Source organism: Chlorocebus sabaeus, chromosome 19 (genome assembly GCF_047675955.1).
Source record: "Chlorocebus sabaeus isolate Y175 chromosome 19, mChlSab1.0.hap1, whole genome shotgun sequence".
Lineage (NCBI taxonomy): Eukaryota > Metazoa > Chordata > Mammalia > Primates > Cercopithecidae > Chlorocebus > Chlorocebus sabaeus.
The window spans coordinates 636,982-659,659 of NC_132922.1; the positions used below are offsets into that span (position 1 = coordinate 636,982).

Below are 22,678 nucleotides of genomic sequence, written 5' to 3' on the forward strand. Positions count from 1 at the left end.
ACTCGGGTCTGAGCCCCGGAGTGGAGGGCTGGTTGGCTCATCTTCTTCTTCTTTTTTTTTTTTTGATATTAGACCTTTGACATAGCTACTGTTCATCTTGAAAATACTCTTCCTTAGAAAACATTAATGAGATATACTGACATAAAAGACAGACATATAGATCAACAGGGTAGAATGGAGAATCTAGAAATAAACCCTTGCGTATACGGCCTACGGCCAGATGACTTTTGACAAGGGTGCCAGGACGGTTTTTCAACCAATGCTGCTGGAAACACTAGAGAGCCACATGAAAAGGATGAAGATGGACGCTCACCTGACACCACCTGGAAATGTAAACTCAAAAGTAGATGGAAGATCTAAACCTAAGACCTAAATCCATAAAATTCTTGCAGGAAAATAGGGAAAAAGCCCCACAACACTGGGTTTGGCAATGATTTCTTGGATATGACACCAAAGCCACTGGCAATAACTAAAAGGGATACACTGGACTACATCCAAATGGAAAATGTCTGCGCATCAAAGGATGCAATCAACAACGTGAAAAGATAATCTGTGGAGGGGGAGAAAACCTTTGCAAATAGTATAGAAGAAATTAATATCCAAGGCCGGGCGCGGTGGCTCACGCCTGTAATCCCAGCACTTTGGGAGGCCGAGGCGGGCGGATCACAAGGTCAGGAGATCGAGACCACGGTGAAACCCCGTCTCTACTAAAAATACAAAAAATTAGCCGGGCGCGGTAGTGGGCGCCTGTAGTCCCAGCTACTCGGGAGGCTGAGGCAGGAGAATGGCGTGAACCCGGGAGGCGAAGCTTGCAGTGAGCCGAGGTCGCGCCACTGCACTCCAGCCTGGGGGACACAGCGAGACTCCGTCTCCAAAAAAAAAAAAAAAACAAAAAAAAAAAAAAACAAAAAAAAAGAAATTAATATCCAAAACTATAAGGAAGTCTTAAACTCACTGACAAAAGACGACCCACTTAAATATGGGCAAAGGACCTGAATTCGCCAAAGGAGACATACAAATGGCCAACAGGTGCATGAAAAGCTGCTCAAGGCCACAAATCATTGAGGAAATGCAAATCAAAACTACAGTGAGCTACATCTCACTCCCACTAAGATGGCTACTATAAAACAACCCAGAAAACAAGCGGTGGTGAGGACGTGGGGGAACGAACCCTGTGGCACTGTTGGTGGGGTGTGGAATGCTGCAGTTACTGTGGAAAGCACGATGATGGTTTCTCAAAAAATTAAGACTAGAATTACCAACAATTCCACTTCTGGGTATATACGCATGAGGACTGAAAGCAGGGTCTCAAATAGATATTTGTACACCGGTTATAGTAGCACTACTCAACAGTCAAATATCTGCAGCCCAAGTGTCCACTGATAGATGAACTAATAAGCCAAGTGTGATGTATACACACAATACAATGTTACTCAGCCCCCAAAAGGGAGGAAATTCTAACACACACTACAACATGGATGAACCTCGAGGACAGGATGCTCAGTGCAATAAGCCAGTCACAGGACAAACACTCCATGATTAATTCCACTTATATGAAGTACCTAGAACAGCTGAATTCATACAGTCAGAAAGTAGAATGGTGGCTGCTAGGGGCTGCAGGGAAGAAAGTTACTGTTTCATGGGTACAAATTTTTTTTTTTTTATTTTTTTGAGACGGAGTCTCGCTCTGTTGCCCAGGCTGGAGTGCGGTGGCACAATCTTGGCTCACTGCAAGCTCCGCCTCCCGAGTTCCCGCCATCTCCTGCCTCAGCCTCCCGAGTAGCTGGGACTACAGGCGCCACCACCACACCCGACTAATTTTTTTGTATTTTTAATAGAGATGGGGTTTCACCATGTTAGCCAGGATGGTCTTGATCTCCTGACCTCGTGATCCTCCTGTCTCGGCCTCCCAAAGTGCTGGGATTACAGGCGTGAGCCACCGCACCCAGCCGGGTACAGAATTTTAATACTGCAAGATAAAAGTTCTGCAGACTGCAAAACAATGTGAATATATTGGCCGGGCGCGGTGGCTCAAGCCTGTAATCCCAGCACTTTGGGAGGTCGAGACGGGAGGATCACGAGGTCAGGAGATCGAGACCATCCTGGCTAACACGGTGAAACCCCATCTCTACTAAAAAATGCAAAAAACTAGCCGGGCGAGGTGGCGGGCGCCTGTAGTCCCACCTACTCGAGAGGCTGAGGCAGGAGAATGGCGGGAACCCGGGAGGCAGAGCTTGCAGTGAGCTGAGATCCGGCCACTGCACTCCAGCCTGGGTGGCAGAGCGAGACTCCGTCTCAAAAAAAAAAAAAAAAAAATGTGAATATACTTAACACTATTAAACTTTACACTTAAAAATGGAGGCTGGGGGTGGTGGCTCATGCCTGTAATCCCAGCACTTTGGGAGGCCGAGGTGGACAGATCATTTGAGGTCAAGAGTTCGAGACCAGCCTGGCTAATATGGTGAAACCCCGTCTCTACTAAAAACACAAAAATTAGTGGTGGGGCACGCCTGTAGTCCCAGCTGCTCGGGAGGCTGAGACATGAGAATTGCTTGAACCTGGGATGCAGAAGTTGCAGTCAGCCGAGATCATGCCACTATACTCCAGCCTGGGTGACAGAGTGAGACGACTGTCTCAAAAAAAAAAAAAAAGTTTTTAACATGACAAATTTTATATTATGTGTAAATTTATTTATGAATGAATGAATGAGGCAGGGTTTCACTCTGTTGCTCAGACTAAAGTGCCAGGGCATGATCACAGTTCACTGAAACTTCAGCCTCCTGAGTAGCTGAGACTACAAGTGTGCACCACCATGCTCGGATAGTTTTTGTATTTTTTGTAGAGATAGGGTCTTGCTATGTTGTCCAGGCTGTTCTTGAACTCCTGGGCTCAAGCAATCTGCCTGCCTCAGCCTCCCAAAGTGCAGAGGTTATAGATGTGAGCCACATCCAGCCCTACAACTTAAAAAAGTGACCACCAGGCTGGGCGCGGTGGCTCACGCCTGTAATCCCAGCACTTTGGGAGGCCAAGGCGGGCAGATCACTTGAGGTCAGGAGTTTGAGACCAGCCGGACCAACATGCTGAAACCCCGTCTCTACTAAAATTACAAAAATTAGCCAGATGTGGTGGCCAGCACCTGTAGTCCCAAATCCTTGGGAGTCTAAGGCATGAGAATTGGTTGAACCTGGGAGGCAGAGGCTGCAGTGAGCCAAGATTGCGCCACTGCACTCCAGCCAGGGCGACAGAATGAAACTGTCTCAAAACAAAACCAAACGAACAAACAAAAAACCCAAAAAGTGACTGCCAGATAAAGCACTAAAAATACAAAAATTAGCTGGATGTGGTGGCAGGCACCTGTAGTCCCAGTTACTTGGGAGGCTGAGGCACGAGAATTGCTTGAACCTGGAAGGCAGAGGCTGCAGTGAACCGAGATTGCGCCACTGCACTCCAGCTGGGGCGAAAGAGCAAAACTCTGTCTCAAAAATAAAACCAAAAAAAAAGAAACAAAACAAAACCAAAAAAACCCCCACAAAACAAAACCCAAAAAAGTGACCACCAGATAAAGCAGTAAGAATTAATTTCGTTGTTGTTGTTAAACCATGTAACTTATTCATTTATTGTAAATAATAAATGACTGAAGAAACTTAAAAGATTAATGGGATGGAAACTTATAGCAGAAACTTCTAAACTGAGAAACAATTCAATGAATAGCAACCAACCAACTAGAAAAAATCAGGAAATAAAATAACTAGGAAAGGTAAAGAAGAAATAATGTGGAATCACTATAGACTGGACTGATGGATGTCTCTAAAAGCAAACTGACTCCCAAAATGGATTAAATATAAAAACCTAGCTGCTCCTAAAACATACAATAAAAAATGAAAACAGAAGGCAAAGACATACCGTGTAAAAAGAAAAAAATGGCACTGTTAACATTACGAGGTGAAATTTAACACTAACACACACGACAGTATGGAAGGGTATTACATAAGAAGGAAGATAAAGCAATGATAAATTGTATGCATGAAACATAGCAGTTAAAATTCGTAAGACAAGAACGATTGGAAACCCAAGGATAATTTGATGAGCAGCACAATGAGAACGAGAGGCTTCACTCCTCTTCTCCACCATGGCCTACCCGTGACAGATCCTAGGTCAGGACACCGAGCTGCAGAGTGACAGCCTCCATACATTTATTTTTATTTAGTTATATGGTTTTTAAGAGTCAGGGTCTCACTCTGTCCCCTGGGCTGGGGTACCGTGGTGCAATCATAGCTAACTGCAGCCTCAATCTCCTGGGCTCAAGCGATCCTCTGCCTCAGCCTCCCAAGTAGCTGAGACCAAAGGCACATGCCACCATGCACAGCTAATTAAAAACAAATTTTTTTTTTTTTTTTTTTTTTTTTTTTAAAGAGACGGCAGTTTCACTGTTGCCCAGGCTAATCTTGAACTCCTAGGCTCAAGCAATCCTCTCGGCTCGGCCTCCCGAAGTGCTGGGGTTACATGCGAGCTCCTGTGCCTGGCCACTAGTGTGTTTTCCTGATACCCAGGAAAGCTTCTGAGGACGGGCAGAGCTAGGACAGATGGCGGGAGACGACTGCTGGGGAGGGACTTGCCTCAGAGAGCACCATGTTTCGAGGTGTCCGGCTCACTGCAGAGCCCCTCAGGACTCCTTCCCTTCCAGATGTGAGCACCCCGCAGCCACCACACACACGTCCCACCCCACTGCTTTGGACAGTTCCCTCAGGAACTTACGAAGAGCAACTGGGGGCCATTGCTGGGTGGGGCATGGAATGCAGAGGCCCCGAGGCAGCCGAGTGGTGTAGCCTGGACCCCTGTCCTCCGGGGCCCATGGCATGGAAGGGGCACTGGCACCAGGGTCCCCCTGTGGCCTGGGTGTAGCCCTCACTGCAGATACCGTGAATGCCCCTTCCTCTGGGGGAGGGGGTTAATGCAAAACTTGATTTCTGCTTCTAACTAAATTCCTAATACAAACTATCTCATTTTAGTGAGTGCTTGTAATTTTGCTTGGCCACTCAGCATCTAACTCTGTCCCTCCGTGAGGCCTCAGAGAGGGGGTGGTGGCCCGTCACTCCTCAGGCCCCAGGCACAGGGCTCGGGCTTGCGGCTGCTGCCTTCCCTGCCCAGCTCTCACCTGACAGCTCCAACCCTTGAGGGAAGCACCAAGAGGGAGGCGGCGGCGGCCTCCGGGAGCTTCCTGCGGCCCCGGGGTATCCCGTCACACAGCCCTGCAAGCTTCCCCAGGCCCCCCAGGGCTCACTGGGTATCTTTGCTTCTCTTGGAGCCCAGTGCTTGTCTGCTGTGACCACCTGAGAGTGGTGGCCATGATGTCCCCTTGGTACCAGGCACAACTCATCTGGCAGGAGAAGTCGGCATCCTTCTTGGGGGACACAAGCCCTTGATGGCTTTTCACTCTCCAGTGACCAATGGAGCATCTGCCCCGCCACAAGCAGGTGACAAGAGCGTCACCTGGGAGGAAGGACCTCCTGCCACACTGTCCTTACCCGATGTGGTCACCTACGGGTTCAAGACACAACTCACCCGCACACCATGGAAGATGAGAGGGAAGCCTTTCTTAGGCAACTTCTCCCAGCCCAGCAAAGAGGTCACCACTGTAGGGTCCGCACAGACCTCGAGTTCCCTGTGGTAGAACAGCTGTGAGGGCAGGGTCAGCAGGGCCTCGTGGGACCGGTAGTTCTTCACCAGCTTTGTGACCTACAAGGAGAGGGTGATGGGTCACAAGGAGAAGGTGGCACCTGGCACAGTTTCTGTCAAAGGAAAAGCGGCTCTGCACGGCAAACGTGAGGCCCGCCTGACTTCCAAGCCCGACTCTGCCCCTGTGCCCCCAGTGTCGCCTGCCCCCAGACCAAGCCCTTGGATGATGGTGAAGCCAAGGGTCCATCTGAATAGAAAAATGGGAACATCAGGAAGAAAAGGGTGTGACGGCCACCCTCTTTTCCTCTCCTGGGTCTGGGTGGGGCTCTCAAAGGGCTCCTGCCACCTGGAACCCGGCAGCTGGGAGGAGGGCAGGTGGACGCTTACCTCATGTGCTGAGAGCTTCACCCTGCAAACAGTGTCTTGCCGGCCCACGAAGCCCCGCCTCCGCTGGCCACAGGGAAGGAAGAGCTCCTGGGCCCCTGGGCCAGGAGAGTATAGACACTGTGACTGTGGGGGCATGGCCAGCCCTGGGCAGGCCTGGCTGTGACTTCAATGATGCGGCCGAGGGTGACTGTGATGTCACCAGTACATGGGACACGTTTACTATCTGCCTCCAACTTGCCCAGGAAGCTCACTCAGGGCAGGCACTCTTCCCGTGGTGCTGGTGTAAGCAGCCAGGGAGGGTCTCCAGGGACTACAGGAGTTCAACCAGTCAGAGTAATGCTCAGTCTTGACACTGCTCATCACACGTGACCCACGTGTTGGCATGAGGACTCGCTGCGTCTGTGCCATGGGGAGCCGCCCTCCGCATGCAATGCTACACCCTCTGCCCTCCTGTCACTGACTGTCCCTCAGGAAGACACTACTGGGGAGAACACGCCCAGGGCTCTCCCTCCTTGGGATGAGTAACAAAGCCCCTGTTGGTGAAAACCTGAGTTCCCGTGGTGCTGTCAGTTACTCGCCAGGTGATACGGGCACGAGAGTGCCATTACTGGTCCCATGACTCCTCCTGACTCTGTCAAGCCTAACTAGAATGTGTCCACCCTCCAACGTGCTACTCCAAACTCCAAATGCGATCTAGAGTCATGGCACCTCTGCCTTAGCTGGACCCGGGCAGCTGCTGGGGAAAAGAAAGGAAGCATGCCGCCCCCTGGGGTCACTGTGGCAGCCGCTCTGGTTGGAGGGTGCAGGACACTGCCCAGGCCCCGCACAGGACAAGGCCTTCACCTCCTGTGTGGCAGGGTCTGTCTGTACCTGTGGCTGTGTGCCACGTGCACCTGCCCTGAAGGCTGTGTGGTGGGGACGGTGGTGACGGCAGCTCTCAGGCGCCCTTTAGGCCCAGCAGCTGGTCGCAGCTGGCCGTCTTCCTGGGGGCAGTTTCATGGCCTCCTGGCACAGCCGGTGCCTGTCTTGCGAGTGGACCCTCATGAGACCTTCCTTGGCCTGAAGACCCCACCTGCCCCACACCCTTGACAACCAGGAATGGGGTCCAGTCCTTTTCCCTGAAAGTCTGCCCACAGTAACTGCCCGTCATTTTCTATTGATGTTAATACTGGCAATGGGAATCAGACGGAGACTGTTCTTCTGTGGGCTACAGGGGCTTAAAAACTGAGGCTACTTGGTTCACTGTTTAATGATGGGCGCTGGAGGCCCAAGCTCAGTGTGCTGGGGGCTCCAAAGATGCAAATCCCAACGCCCATCCCTCAGAATTTGGTACAAGGTTGGCTGAGAGCCCAGAACCTGCACTTCAGTGGGACCTTGGGGTCGGAGACCACTGAGGAGACATTGCCTGCAGTCACTCTAGGGCAGGCTTTTTAAGTCACAAAAGTGACTTCCTGCTTTTCTGATGTGCACAGAGTAACACAGATTTTAACTTATTTTACTGTATCTGACCCCAGAGTCTCAGCCATTAGCACCAGGCTGCAGTTTCTGCTGACGGGGGAGGTGCTGCGGTGGGTGCTCTCCTGCACTCTGCCCACGGACAGAGATGACTCGGGTGGACAGAGAGGTGAGCTGCTCAACTGACCTGGAGCCTGTGTCTGCTTAACTGGGACCGGAACACACTGGAGTCTGTGACTCACCAACAGGGGGTTATGTGCGCCACAAGCACCGAAAGCATTTTCGTCCCTCTGGTACGCAGGTCGAGACATCAGCCGTTCCAACAAGGACACGTTCAGCCCATAGGCCATGGCGAGTCTGGACTTAATGACTGGGCCGAGCTGCATGGGGTCTCCTGCCAGCACAATCTGCACACGGAGGCTGGTCTCAGCCCACACAGGGAGGCCGGTCTCAGCCCATGCAGGGAGGGGCCGAGGGGTCGCTGCCACGCCCACGGGCTCGGGTGGTGGGGGTGGGGCCGCGCACAAGGCCAGCCCAGACTCGCTCTGGCTGCAGGGGATGACGGGAGGGGCTGGGAGACCAGGGGATGCCGACAAGGCTTGGAGCCATCTCTCTCCGCTTCTCCCCGAAGTCCTGCCACCTGCCCGGCTTCTGCAGCCTGGCTTTCTCTCCTGCGAATCTCTCAAAGTGGTAAGAGCCCCAAGGATGCCATCTATCTTCTGGAAGCTTCGTGTGGCCGGCCCTGGCCGTCATCCCACCTGCCCCTGGCCTCTTGCCCATGGTTGCCTTGACCTGGTGAGGCTGCCCAACGCCACTGCTCCACCTGGACCAATCCCTGCTCCCTCCCTCAGCGCCAGCTTCATGCTCCACCCCATGCCTGGTGACTGGGACAGGCATCTAGGATGGGCGCCAAGGAGGAGCCTGAAACGTCCAGCGCTGGACACTGGATGAGCTCACCTTGATAAGTCACAGGGAGGGAAACAGGGGAGTTCAAGGTGATGCCCACGCCACCATCAGAAGCACCCAGTGAGGAAACAGATGGGAGCGGACAACAGAGGATGCACAGAGCTGGAGGCCGGGGCAGCCAGAGGCAAAGGCGGGTCAGATGCAGGAGCACCGGCCCTGTTCGCCCCTCCAGACACTGTGCGGCTGGCTCACCCACAGCAAGGACCACATTCCTGACTTTACTGCTGCATCCCCAATACCTAGAATGGCTCCTAACCTCCGTTTTAGAAGTGAGTGAGTCAAGACATTCACTTCTTGTCCAAAAGGAATAAAGTACAATAGCGACCCATGGCCCCCAGCACCTCAGGGTCCTTGGCACTTCCACCTGACCCCATATGGCTGTGACTTCCCAGCAGGACCGCAGCCCCCATCCCCACAGGAGAACAGGGTGAGGAGGAAGCAGCACACACAGTAGTCGGGACTTACCTGGCCACTGACGTCTGACATCAGCCCCAGAGGAATGAGGCATTCTGGCTCACTTGCCTGCCCGGCCTCATCCACAAACACGTGAGTGAAGTGTCCAACTCTAGAGCAAAGATATTCTAAATGGTAATTTCTGCCAAATTGTTTTAGCAATCGATGCCTCTGACACACTGGCAAAGCCACGCTCAGCACCCATGGGGCCAGCTGGGTTGCCCAGGGGTGTGCAGGAGCTGGGGGTCTGGGTGTCACGCGGCTGGAAGGAGGACAGGCCACAGGCATCAGGAGATGCCGGCTAAGCCACATCAGCACCCGGTGCTCTGCACGTAGTGTCTGTATTTCTAGAGATGTAGAGGGAAGAAGGGGTGGGGGCGAGGGGCAACACACGAGCGCATCCTGGGGGTAGCTCACAGGAGAAGCGCCGCAGGCTCCTGGCCTGCTCTCCACCTGCGTCTCACTCCTGTGATTATCAAAATGCCCAGGTTTGACTCCTGATCTCCCCTCTCTGAGCCTCCACCTCCCAAATGTCCCTCAGGAGGCGGCTAGGGTGAGAGCCGAACTGGCTGCCATGAAGCACTGAGAACAAGCCTGGCCGGGCAGGCAGCCACAGATGGTGGCCTCTCCTGCCATCCGCTCATTTCCTCTTGACTCATCCTTGTGAGCTATTCTCAGCTGGGCACTGCCCAGCCTGCCATGCCAATAGGCTGAGGCCCCGGGAGCCACTTCCCAATCTGTGGCACTATTAAGAAAATAGGGTCTCTAGAATGGCTCCCCACAATTCTGGCCCCTGCTGCAAACTCAGTGAGGTTCCCAGCTGTAGAGCAGCCCCTCCTGGCAGGTGCCTGTCCAGCTCTCCCTTCTCCGTGTGCCCAGGTGTGGCAAGGGAGGTGCAGGGGCAGAGAGTCCACAGCGTTGCTGATGGAGGGGGTGGGGATTTTGCAGGAAGGAGTCGTCAGATGCAACTGCCTGTCCGTGGCTCAGCCCCCACAGAAGTTGCAGAGCTCTTGCATGGGAAGGTTGTGGGACTGAGCGAAGAGCAGGAGCTCGTTCGGCTCATGATCTGTTTCTGGAGTGCAGAGGGGCCGCCCCACCTGGGGCCACAAGCTGAGGAACAGGCACCCCGAGTTCACTGGCTCGCCCATCCCAGCAGCTTCTACTCTGTGGTCAGGAGGCCTCAGTGGGGAAATGCTGTTGGGGCAGAAACAGGTCCTGATGCCCGAGGAAGCAGGTATGGGGCAGGGAGAGTATCCGGAGCCATGCCAACACTCAACAGGAGGCACTGTGGGCCCGCACCCTTCTCACTGCCAAGCCCAGGTTCACCCTTCTCACTGCTGAGTCCAGGATCTCCCCTCTCCAACCCCAGACGCTAGGCAAATCCATCACCTCTGAGCCTCAGGTGTCCCACTGTGGGGTGAGACCCTGTGGTCAGAGCTGTGCCGGGGTGGGCTCCTGCTCACAGCAGTGCTGGGCCCCACACGTCCTGCATGTCCTGCACCCACTCATGGCCAGCTGACACCTTTCACTTCAGGTCTCAAGACACGGATTTCACAAGTGACACCGTGCACCCTCCCAGTGAAAGATGCAGCAACCAGCACACTGCCATTTCCCCATCTCATGTCCCCACTGCTGCTGAAAAAAATTAACATTATGCATCTTTCCTAGAATGTAAGCATTTAGGTTTGAATTCTGTATTAATTGCAGTTATTTAATGTCACTTTTGCCAGATGACGTTGCTACTTCTTTCCCCTTTGAAGTGTCCCTCCCCGCTCCAGCCGCCCCCAGTGGCCAGCTAACCCTGTGGGGCCTCTGCAGCTGGGCTGCGACACCCTCCCTGCTTCTGCACAGAGCGTCTCTGAGACAGCGGCCCGCCCCAGCCTGTCACCTCCTCCCACTACCTGGACATCAGCTCCAGGGTGCAGGTTTCATGCTGTGCCTACCCCACCTCCACAGAGCCCTCTGCACCCCAGTGAGGCCAGGCTCTTCAGCTCTTGACCTTTGACTCATCAACACACATTAAAAAAAATCCCTCTCTCGTTCAGATCCGTGCTGTCCAATCCAGTAGCCACACATGGCTCTCGGGCACCGCACAGTGGCTAGTCTGAAACCTGACACGCTCTAAGTGTAAAATACATTGTGGATTTTGAAGACTTGAACCAAAAAAATTGTAAAGTGTCTCATCAATCATGTTTTACTAATCTCATGATGAAACGACGTTGTGTATGTGAGAGACTAAAACACGCCGATGAAACCATTCATGACACGTTGTGACAGGCGTGGCCGGCTGTGCCTTTGCTCCGTGTGGAGCTGACAGACCACCTCCTGTGGTCACCCCCACGACCACCGTGATGCTGGACACTGTCCAGGGCGACCTGTCTCCAGGCTGTCAGGGAGGGTGGGGCTTTCCTTGGAGCCCCTAGCTTCTCTCTCTCTCACCCTCAGCCTGTGCACCCGACACTGTCTGGCTCTACTCACTGAGAGGGAGCTGCCTGCTGCCTCCCCGACCCCAACTCCCTGCACAGGGGTCTGAGAGTGCCTTGGTCCTCACTCAGCCTCCCTGGGCTCGAAGCTCTTCCTCCCATCCCCCAGGGGAGGCCCTCCTATGACAGCCGGCACCCTGCACTCCATCTCCTCTGCCTGCCTCCCCTGCAGAGCCCCCACCACCAGGGGCACAAATGGCCCCCAAGGGTCTGACCTTACAGAGCCCAGCCGTTTCCTAGGCAGCCTGCCTCCCCACGCCCACTCCAAGCGACTCAGTCTCCTGCTCAGAAGCCCTTCACTGGCTTCCCAGCTCACCAGTGGTCAGTCCAAAGGCCCCTCCACGGCCCACCAGGCCCAGGCTCCAGGCCTCCCCTTCACCACCTCGTGCAGGATGTTCCTGCTCATGAGTCTCTGGTTCCAATCTCCTTTGGGGAGACCTCAGCATTCTCCAACTGTGGGGCCTCTACACGGGCCAGTCCATCTGCCTGCCCATCCCACTGCTGGCTCCTTTGAGTCCTTGGGGTCTCGGCCTCCCCGGCTCCATTCAAGCACAGCCCTCCCCAACCAGCCTTTCTCACCCACAGCCCTGCCTCCCTCCCTGAGCACTGAGTCTCTGGGTCATCCGCCCCTCAGACAGAAGCTAGGAGAGGACACTGACCTCTGCTCTAGGAGGTCCCGCGCCACACTCCACGCCCAAGGCTCACCTCACTCCTATTTGGTAAAACAGCCCTGAGCTGCTGCAAGTGGTGATGATTATCCGGAAGCGTGAGGCTTTCCAGATGTCTTCTCCGTCTCTGCAATACGGTTTGACAGCATCGATAACTATCTGGGGGCAAGGAGGCATAGAGTTTACTCCTCCAATTATTAAGCACTTCTATAAACTGGACGGAATCACCAGGGCAAAAAGAATTCCAAAAGGGAACCTTGCCCTGGTGCCACTTCTTAGTTACGTCTAAGTCATGATTTAAGGTTTTTTCCTCAGAATACTTCATACTTCCTTATCAATTCAGTCCATGTTTTATCAACTCTAGAGTCACATATAACACATAATCCTGCAGATCCTTCCCCAAAACAACTCTGTACATTTTCTATTCAGTTTGTTTGTTTGTTTATTTAGAGATGGAGTCTTGGTCTTGCTCTGTCGCCCAGGGGTGTGATCTCGGCTCACTGCAGCCTCCGCCTCCCGGGTTCAAGCGATTCTCCTGCTTCAGCCTCCCCAGTAGCTGGGATTACAGGTGCGTGCCACCACACCCAGCTATTTTCAATGTCTTTTTTAAACACAATTATTTCAGGCTGGGCACAGTGGCTGAAGCCTGTAATCCCAGCACTTTGGGAGGCAGAGGCGGGTGTATCACTTGAGGTCAGGAGTTCATGACCAGCCTGACCAACATGGTGAAACCCTGTCTCTACCAAAAATACAAAATTAGCTGGATGTGGTGGCCCACACCTGTAATCCTAGGTACTTGGGAGGCTGAGACAGGAGAAACCCAGGAGGCGGAGGTTGCAGTTAGCCGAGATCACACCATTGTACGCCAGCCTGGGCAACAAGAGCAAAAACTCCGTCTCAAACAAACAAACAAACAAACAAACAAATAAAAGCAATACTTTACTCTATAACCAAACCAGCAACTTAAAATTTCCCTAAAGGTATACTTAAAACCAAACCAACAAAACAAAACTTATAAAGTAACGAGACATTTGGGGATTAAATAAAAGAGGAATGTGATAATTTAACAACGCTACGAATGCCCACAATAGGTCTGATAACTCACACAGAGTGAGAATGTGATGAAATATTCAGCAATCAAGCTCCACTATTTAGCGGTGAGGGAGGACCCACTGCAGAGCCATTTCTCAAACACAGCTTTCTGTGGCACCTCTCTGCCCACCCTCCTATCCCTGCCCTCCCCTGCTCACTTGGCATTTCCTATGTTCCACGGAGGGGTTCTGGTGCCCTCCCACTGCTCACAAGGGCTCACCTCCTCAAACCTGCAGGTGGCGTTCACCCGGACCATAGTGGCTGGCCGTAGCACCTTGCTCTCGTGCAGCCGCAGACACACGAGGTCAGCGGCGCTGTTGGAGGGCGCACAGACTAAAATCCGACTGTCCGGCAAGGCAAAGTGTACCTTCATCAAAGACACACAAGAGACCAAGGCTCAACATCCACATGCAAGGTGGAAACCAGGAGCCTAAGCTCAACATGAACATTCGGTGCAGGAACTCAGCTGCGTGGGCTCAGATGCCAGCCCCCAATACACTGAGACCCGGGCCATGACTGCCTCATCATACTGCTGCCAAGGCGTGGGTAAGGTGGGAAGGTTCTCCACACTCTCTAAGATTCTAAACCACCTTCCAGGGCAGAAATGGAGTCAGACTCATCTGCACGCATCCGGCATGTTGTACAATTGTGCACTCAATACCTGTTTGCTAATTTGAATCCCGAATGACGCTAAATGTAGACGGTCTTAGACTTACAATGGTTTGACTTAACGCTTTTTTGACTATATGACGGTGTGAAGGCCATCCCCAGTCAGTCTGCTCCTCAACTTACAACGGATCATGCCTTGATGAGCCTGAAACAGGCTTTTCCCAAATCCCATTACGATGGGTTTATTAGGTGGTAACCCCATCAAAAGTCAAGAAGCATCTGTACACAATATTTTCACAAACTTAACTTCAATTACAAATGAAGATATCTAAAACTTCTGCAGAATGGTGGCTGTAGCTACTCCAAGAGTTACTTCTGCGGCAAAATTTCATGATTCAGATAAAATAGTTTACTAGGCTAAAAATGAGTTTCCTTCTAAACCTATGAAATAAGCTTTTAAATCCCCACATATCCATATAAACAGACTTAACATTATGAAATAACTGGTATTTCTCAAGCTCTTTCCAGCTATCCAATTCTACAATCTAAACCCACACTTCCTGAAGACACGGACGACACGTGAACAGCAGCACAGAGCCACAGCACCCGCGGCGCCACTGTCCTTACCTGTAAAACAGCCTCTATTATTGTCACTGTCTTTCCAGTCCCAGGAGGTCCAAAGAGAATATATGGGAGGGGACGGCAGTCGCCACTCAGAATCCTTTTAACTGCTAACTTCTGATTTTCATTTAGCACCGGATTGAAAAACTCCATCTTTCTTGCTTTAGGGGTCTGAATTTCATCTACTGTATTCAAAGTGGGGAAAGTTTCAGTTAGATGCAAATAGCTCTCAACAGCTGTGGACACATCCTCACCTAGGTCAGGTGTCAGCATGGCTGTGTAAAGGCTAAATCAGACTACAGACAGGGAGCAGCTCTTCAGTGTGACCATGGGTAAGACGCGCACAGGGGCATTCCTTTAATAATCTGTGTGTGTGTGTGTTTTTTTTTTTTTTTTTTTGAGACAGGGTCTGGCTCTGTCACCCAGGTTGGAGTACAGTGGCACAATCTCAACTCACTGTAACCTCCACCTCCTGAGCTCAAGCAATCCTTCCACGTCAGCCTCCCAGGTAGCTGGGACCACAGGCACCCACCACCACACCTGGCTAATTTTTGTATTTTTGTATTTTTTTTTTTTTTGTATAGAGACAGGGTTTCGCCATGTTGTCCAGGCTGGTCTCGAACTCCTGAGCTCACGTGATCTGCCCACTTCAGCTTCCCAAAAGTGTTAGGATGACAGGTGTGAGCTCTGCACTCAACCTGTCTGTGCTTTGTTAAAGAGGGTCAGGAGAACGAATGCAGCTTCTGAGAGGAAAATGACAGGGCATCATCTGATTCTGCAGCTTTAGAGATCACACTCAAATATTAGAGACTGGATTAGAAAATGTCCACATCTACAAAGAATACCTGGAAAAAACCACCCTGAATCTAAAAGTCTTCTTAAAGTATCAACCCTAAAACACCGAGTCTCCAGTCAAGGTGGAGACAGCAGCCACCTGCCACAGGCCACATGTCCCTCGACTGTTCTTCCTTCTGCATGAGAGCCCACTCCTCAAAGTCCCCGTTTTCCAGACGAGAGTCTCGGAGTTGCTCTTCTCCTTGCCCCTCACAAGCACATACCCCAATCACTCATCTCTGCAGTAAAGGGCGCCAGCGCCGGCAGGTCCTTGTCACCAACACGTCTCTCCTTTGTTCCATGTTCAGCTTGGTCCGTCATCGTTTTCCCATTCTAGAAATTATCAGGCAGAAAAATGGTTTCAAAAAAACAGCTCGGTGTTTACACTGGTTTGGTTGAAAGAGCAAACATAAACATCTAGTGTTCTACTTTAACAGCTCTTTGGATGGATCACAGGTCAGATCCTTTGAAAAATAAAGAAAAAACAAATTATCAGATAAAAAGCTGCTAAAAAGGCTTACGCTTTTTCTTTGAACTTGCTTTTATAAATAAATATAAAGTAAAATTTGTGATGAAACCAAAGCGCAGGACATTTTATTTTATTGTCTTCCCTTGGTACATCCTACCTGCTTTCCAGGCTGGACAGCGGGGGAACCTGCAGGGGACGGTCAAGGGTACAGCCTAGGGCTCTGGGTCTCACGGGCCTGCACAGTGTGCAAAGTGCCAGTGCTGCCTGTTGACGTCAGGCAAGGTCCTGCACCAGGCCGGGCGCCGGGCTCACGCCTGTCATCCCACCACTGTGGGAAGCCAAGGCAGGTGGGTCACTTGAGCCCAGGAGTTCAAGACTAGCCTGGGCAACATGGCAAAACTCTGTTTCTAGCAAAAATACAAAAAAAAAAAAAAATTAGGAAGGCATGGTAGTGCTCACTTGTGGTCCCAGCTACTTGGCAGGCTGAGGTGGGAGGATCACTTGAGCCCAGGAGGCGGGGCTGCAGTGAGTGGAGATTGCACGACCAACTCCAGCCTGGGTGACGGAGACCCCCCAACTCAAAAAAAAAAAAAAAAAAAAGAAGGCTGGGTGCAGTGGCTCACGCCTGTAATCCCAGCACTTTGGGAGCCTGAGGCGGGCAGATCATGAGGTCAAGAGATCGAGATCATCCTGGCCAACATGGTGAAACACTGTCTCTACTAAAAATACAAAAATTAGCTGGCCGTGGTGTCACCAGCTACTCGGGAGGCTGAGGCAGGAGAGTCGCTTGAACCCGGGAGGTGGAGGTTGCAGTGAGCCGAGATTGCGCCCACAAGAATTGGTTGTACGTTCCAACGTAAACGGCATTTGTCCTAAACCAGTGGGATTTTCCATTTTTTTCATTACAATCTGTAATTCACAGCTTTGCACATTTATCTTTGTTAAATAATTTCATTACTTTCATATGACAGATTCTGGAATCTGTAAAATCGAAAGTTCTGGGGTCAGCAGTAGTGGCCCACACCTATAATCTGAGCACTTCAGGAGGCTCAGGTGGAAGCACTGCTTGAGTCCAGGAGGTCAAGGTTGCAGTGAGCCATGACTGTGACACTACACTGCAGTTAGGAGGACAGAGGAAGACTCTGTCTCAAAAAAAAAAAAAAAAGGTCTCACATTAAAAAATTTACACACACGTTACTAAGTTTTAGTCTAAAACAGGCTTGTCCGACCAGCAACCCATGGACTGCATGAGGCCCAGGACAGCTCTGAATGCAGCCCAACACATATTCGTAAACTTTTTAAAACATTATGAGTGTTTTTGTGATTTTTATTTTCAGCTCATCAGCTATCATTAGTGTTAGTGAATTTTATGTGTGGCCCAAGACAAATCTTCCAGTGTGGCCCAGGGAAGCCAACAGATTGGACATCCATGGTTTAGAAGTTTATGCCAATATTCTCCTTCCACAACTATTGTGTTTTGCAGAGTGTGACTGACATACAATAAGGTGCACATATTTGAAGTATGTGACTTGACAAGTCTGACATGTGCACATACTCATAAAACCATCAGCACAATCGAGACGACAAACAGACCCGTCAGTCCCCAGAGCCGCCGTGTGCCGCAGCCCCTCCAGTCACATTGGCTGCTCACGTGCTCTGGAACTTCATACTTCACATGAATGCACACAGTGTGACTCACTGGAGAGACATCTGTGCTGTTGCATGTCAACAGCTTGCTCCCTGTATTGCTGAGTCATGTTCCACTGTACGAACGCAATGCGACTTGCTTATCCATTCACCTGCTCATGGACACTGGGTTTTTGGTGATTAAAAATCCAGCTGCTGTGAACTTTGTGTATGGGTCCTGGCGTGGCCGTAGGTCTTCATCTCTCTGGGGCACATGCCTAGAGATAAATGACTGGGTAGTATGGCAGGTGTGCATCCAGCTTCTTAAGAACACCTTTTGCACAGTGGTGTGCCACACCCCCTTCCCATAGCAGGGTACGTACGTGCCAGCGACCCCACATGCTCACCAGTGCACAGATGGTCCAACTCAATTTCTGGCCATTCTAGTAGGTGTTCAGTGGTACCTCGTTGTGGTTTAATTTGTGTTTCCCTAACAACTAATGATGTTGAACATCTTTCATGTGTTTATTACCATCTGTATGTATTCTTTGGTAAAGTGTTCAAGTGTTTGATCCATTTTTGAAAACTGAGTTCCTAGGCAGTTTGTAGAGTACTGTGTTTGCCAAATACAAGTTCTTGATCAGATGTGATTTGCAAATTATTTTCTCTAGTCTGTCACTTTCCGTTGTTTTACCAGTGTCTTGTCTTTTCTTTTCTTTTTTTTTTGAGACAGCGTTTTTCTATGTTGCCCAGGCTAGCCTTGAACTCCTGGGCTCAAGAGATCCTCCAGCCTCAGTCTCCTGGGTCACTGGGACTAAAAGCGTATGCCATTGTGCCTGTCTAACAGTGTCTTTTCAACAGCAAAATACTTAATTTCATTGAAGTCCAATATATCAATTTCTTTATAAGTCATGCTTTTAGTGTCACATAAAAAAAATCCTTGCCCAAAGGATGTGCAGATGTTCTTCTACGCTGTTTTCTAGATGTATAGTTTTAGGCTTTACATTTACGGCTACGAACCACAGAGTAAGTTAGTTTTTGTTTATGCTGTGAGGTACGGATGCAGGTTCATGTTTTTGCATGTGTCCTGCATTTACAGATCATTTTAGGTAAAACAGGCAACTTGATAATATGGAGTCTTCGGACCCCAGAGATACAAATAGTATCTCTCTCCATTTATTTACATATTTTGTTGCCCACCTTTTGTCAGATGTATCCCTAATGTTTAAAACATTTAGGTGCTACTTAAAAAAAAAAAAATTCAGGCCGGGTACGGTGGCTCAGGCCTGTAATCCCAGCACTTTGGGAGGCTGAGGCGGGCGGATCATGAGGTCAGGGGTTCGAGACCAGCCTGGCCAACATGGTGAAACCTCGTCTCTACTAAAAATACAAAAATTAGCAGGGTGCGGTGGCATGCACCTATAATCCCAGCTACTCAGGAGGCCAAGGCAGGAGAACTGCTTGAATCTGGGAGGTGGAGGCTGCAGTGAGCCGAGATCTGCCACTGCACTCCAGTCTGGGCAACAGAGCGAGACTCTGTCTCAAAACAAACAAACAAAAAACCAAAAAACAATTTCTGAGTGTTTACTGGAAATATATATACAACTTATTTTTCTACACTGATCTTGTATATTGCAAAATCACTTATTAGTTCTAACAGCTTCATTTTAGATCCCATCAGGTTTTTTCTTTTTTTTTGAGACAGGGTTTCACTGTATCAGGGCTGCAGTGTAGAGGTACAATCACAGCTCACTGCAGCCTCGACCTCCCAGGCTCAAGGGATCCTCCTGCCTCAGCCTCCTGAGTAGCTGGGACTATAGGTGTGTGCCACCATGCCCAGCTAATTTTTAAACTTTTTAAAAACAGAGACAGGGTCTTGCATGTTGCCCAGGCTGTTCTCAGTGATTTTCCCATCTCAGCCTCCCAAAGTGCTGGGATTACCAGCATGAGTCACTATACCCAGCCTCCATCAGACTTTCTACAGGATGTGGATGCCTTTTCTTTCTGCTTCATTGCACAATGCTGGGCAGAAATGCTGAGTAAACATGCTCTGATCCTGATCTTACAAGCAAAGAGCATTTAGTTATCACTAAGTAGGTTTTTGTAGGTAACGGAAATTTCCTTTTTATTTCTAGTTTGCTGAATTTTGATCAGGAATGGATGCTGGATTTTGTCAGATGGTTTTTCCTTTTCAGCTTGTTAATATGGTATATTACACATTGATTTCTGGAATGTTAAGCCATTCCTGGGATGAACCCTCTTGGTCTCATATACGTGTCATATAAATATATATCTGAATATATGTGTGCGTGTGTGTGTGTGTGTGTATATATATATATAATTTTTGAGACAGAGTCTCGCTCTGTCACCCAGGCTGGAGTGCAGTGGCATGATCTCGGCTCACTGCAATCTCCACCTCCTGGGTTCAAGCGATTCTCCTGCCTCAGCCTCCTGAGTCTACAGGTGCATGCCACCGCACTCAGCTAATTTTTTTCTGGGATGGAGTCTTGCTGTATTCTATTGCCCACAATGGAGTGCAGTGGCACGATTTCAGCTCACTGCAGCCTCCACCTCTGTTCCATTTTAGATAGTTTCTACTGCTCCGTCTTTAAGTTCACTTTTTTCCTTCTGCATTGTCTAGTCTGCTGATAATTCTGTCCAATATATTTTTCATTTTAGGCACTGAAGTTTTCATTCCTAGAAGATAAAATTGTCTTTTACATATCTTTCACGTCTCCAATTAACATGCTTATGTCTTCTACTTTCTGGAACACATGGAACTTATTTATAACTGTTTTAATGTCCTTGTCTGCTGATTCTACCATGTTATTTTGGGGGGTTGGTTCCAACTGACTAAATTTCCTCCTTTTGGGTTATGTTTTTCACTTTTTCATTTTTTAATCAGATGTCAGACAGTGTTCATTTTATACCTTGTTGGGTGCTGGATAATTTTATATTCCTATAAATATTCTTAAACTTTGTTCTGGGATGCAATCCAATTATTTGGGAACAGCTTGCTCCCTTTGAGGCCATCATACTTTGTCAGTCTGGGCCGGAGCAGCCTTCAGTCAAGGGCTGGACTTTCTACACTCCTGAGACAAGGACTCTACATGTGAATTATGAGGTTTTTCTTCTCTGGCTGTGGGCACAGCTATTTTTGGCACTGTGACAACTTTAAGGATTTTTCTTGCTGTTCTTTCCAGCTGGTTCTTTTCCAGGCCTGGGTATTTTACTCACATCATGCATTCATCAATGCTCAGCTGGAAACTCAAGGAGGAACCTCTGTAGGTCCCCAGATGCTCTCTGTGCCCTGCCCTCTCCCCAGCACTCTACTCTGTCAGCCTGATCCCGCTTGCCCTCCCCACCCTTCCAAATGCTGTCTCTGCACTCAGATAGGTCACCAGGCTCCACCTGGGCTCCCTCTTGGTACTCTCTGGCCAAGACACTCTCGGAAGGCTGTGAGTTGGGAAAACCATGGGGTCACCTCATTTGTTTCCTCTCTCAGGAATCCCTATCCTATGACAGCTGATGTTAATGTCTGAAATTGTTGTTCCATATGGTTTGTCTGATTTTTTTATTGTTTCAGGAAGAAAGATAAATCTGGTCCCTGAAATTCTATCTTGGTTGACATATGAAATATTCTTGAGGCCGGGCGCGGTGGCTCAAGGCTGTAATCCCAGCACTTTGGGAGGCCGAGACGAGCGGATCACGAGGTCAGGAGATCAAGACCATCCTGACTGCACTCCAGCCTGGGCGACAGAGCAAGACTCCGTCTCAAAAAAGAAAAAAAAAAAAAAAAATTCTTGAGTTTATTTTCAATCTAGTTAATCCATAAGAAGATAATGTTTTGCATTTTAAAATCCACAGTCAATTAGGAATGTGCCCACCTAAATAGTAACACCTCCCCGACCTCACAGGCCATCCGCATCACAGACTGTCCCTGAGAATCAGGCAGTATAATGAACTAGTAATGAGGTGATGACGGAGAAGAAAAGCACTGTCCAAGGAAGACTCCTTTCTATTTGCAGAACAAAAAAGAGATCAACTATAAAATACACCACAAATAACTTTCAAGGATAACCTCTTGCTGCTTCATTTGTCGTATTTTCCATGATTGTGTAGGCATTCTAAACCTATCATTTTTGCATTTTGGGGGAGGAACTATAAAATGGTAAGCATTTTTGAGTATTAGATATAATTTAAAAATTCATGTTATACATTGAAAACATGCTCATAAAACCAAATTTGAATAGCACAGAGTAAGCTGTAAGCTCCACCATGGCATGGATGACTTTCTTGTTATTAGAAACACAAAGATAAAGAAAACCACTTCTATTGTATTCACAAAAACAGGCACTATATTACTAATTATGGAGTGACTGGACTATGAAAGCTTTTTTTTCTTTTTGAGATGGAGTTTCGCTCTTGTTGCCCAGGCTGGAGTGTAGTGGCTCAATCTTGGCTCACTACAACCTCTGCCTCCTGGGTTCAAGTGATTCTCCTGCCTCAGCCTCCCAAGTAGCTGGGATTATAGGTGTACACCAGCACGCCCGGCTAATTTTTTGGATTTTTAGTAGAGATGGGGTTTCACCATCTTGGCCAGGCTGGTCTTGAACTCCTGACCTCATGATCCGCCTGCCTCGGCCTCCCAAAGTGCTGGGATTAGAGGAGTGAGCCACTGCGCCTGGCCTAGAAGTTTTTATAAAATATCTTTGCAACATTCATGAAGTTTGGAAATGTTAACAGTTTGCGGGGTGTGTATCCTTCCAGATATTTTCCATGCATACACAATCACATAAATGTACCTAAGTGTACACAAAAACCATATAATTTAAAAATAAAACTCTAAAGCCAGGCGTGGTGGCTCACGCCTATAATCCCGGCACTTTGGGGGCCGAGGAGGGTGGATCATAAGGTTAGGAGTTCAAGACCAGCCTGACCAATATGGTGAAACCCTGTCTCTACTAAAAATACAAAAATTAGCCGGGTGTAGTGGCACATGCCTGTAGTCCCAGCTACTCTGGAGACTGAGGCAGGAGAATCGCTTAAATCTGGGAGGCAGACGTTGCAGTGAGCCAAGATTATACCAGCGCACTCCAGCCTGGGTGACACAGCGAGACTCTGTCTCAAAAAAAAAAAAAAAAAAGAAAAAGAAAAAAACCCAACTCTAAGGTCATATAAACATCCATACTTTGCTTTCCCTATTTAATATATTGTAGCCATCTTAGCCCTTGCACATAAACTTTACACTAAATCTATTTTGTGAATATTTTAGTTCACTTGATTTTAACTGCAATTTTGCGTTATTTGTGAACCACACTGCTCGAATACTCCAGTCA

General features: G+C 49.4%; 1 protein-coding gene across 2 annotated transcripts in view; it reads right to left on the bottom strand.

Annotated features, from left to right (window-relative positions):
- MOV10L1 (Mov10 like RNA helicase 1) overlaps positions 1-22,678 on the bottom strand; it is a 69,819-nt gene that overhangs the window by 4,500 nt on the left and 42,641 nt on the right. For both annotated transcript variants that reach the window (XM_007976168.3, XM_073006579.1), the window contains 7 exons: positions 15,469-15,577; positions 14,417-14,595; positions 13,401-13,547; positions 12,126-12,247; positions 8,950-9,049; positions 7,761-7,925; positions 5,563-5,736 (listed from right to left, as the gene is read on the bottom strand). In XM_007976168.3, the coding sequence (XP_007974359.1) occupies positions 5,563-5,736; positions 7,761-7,925; positions 8,950-9,049; positions 12,126-12,247; positions 13,401-13,547; positions 14,417-14,595; positions 15,469-15,577 (996 nt within the window). The remainder of the gene's footprint in view (positions 1-5,562; positions 5,737-7,760; positions 7,926-8,949; positions 9,050-12,125; positions 12,248-13,400; positions 13,548-14,416; positions 14,596-15,468; positions 15,578-22,678) is intronic.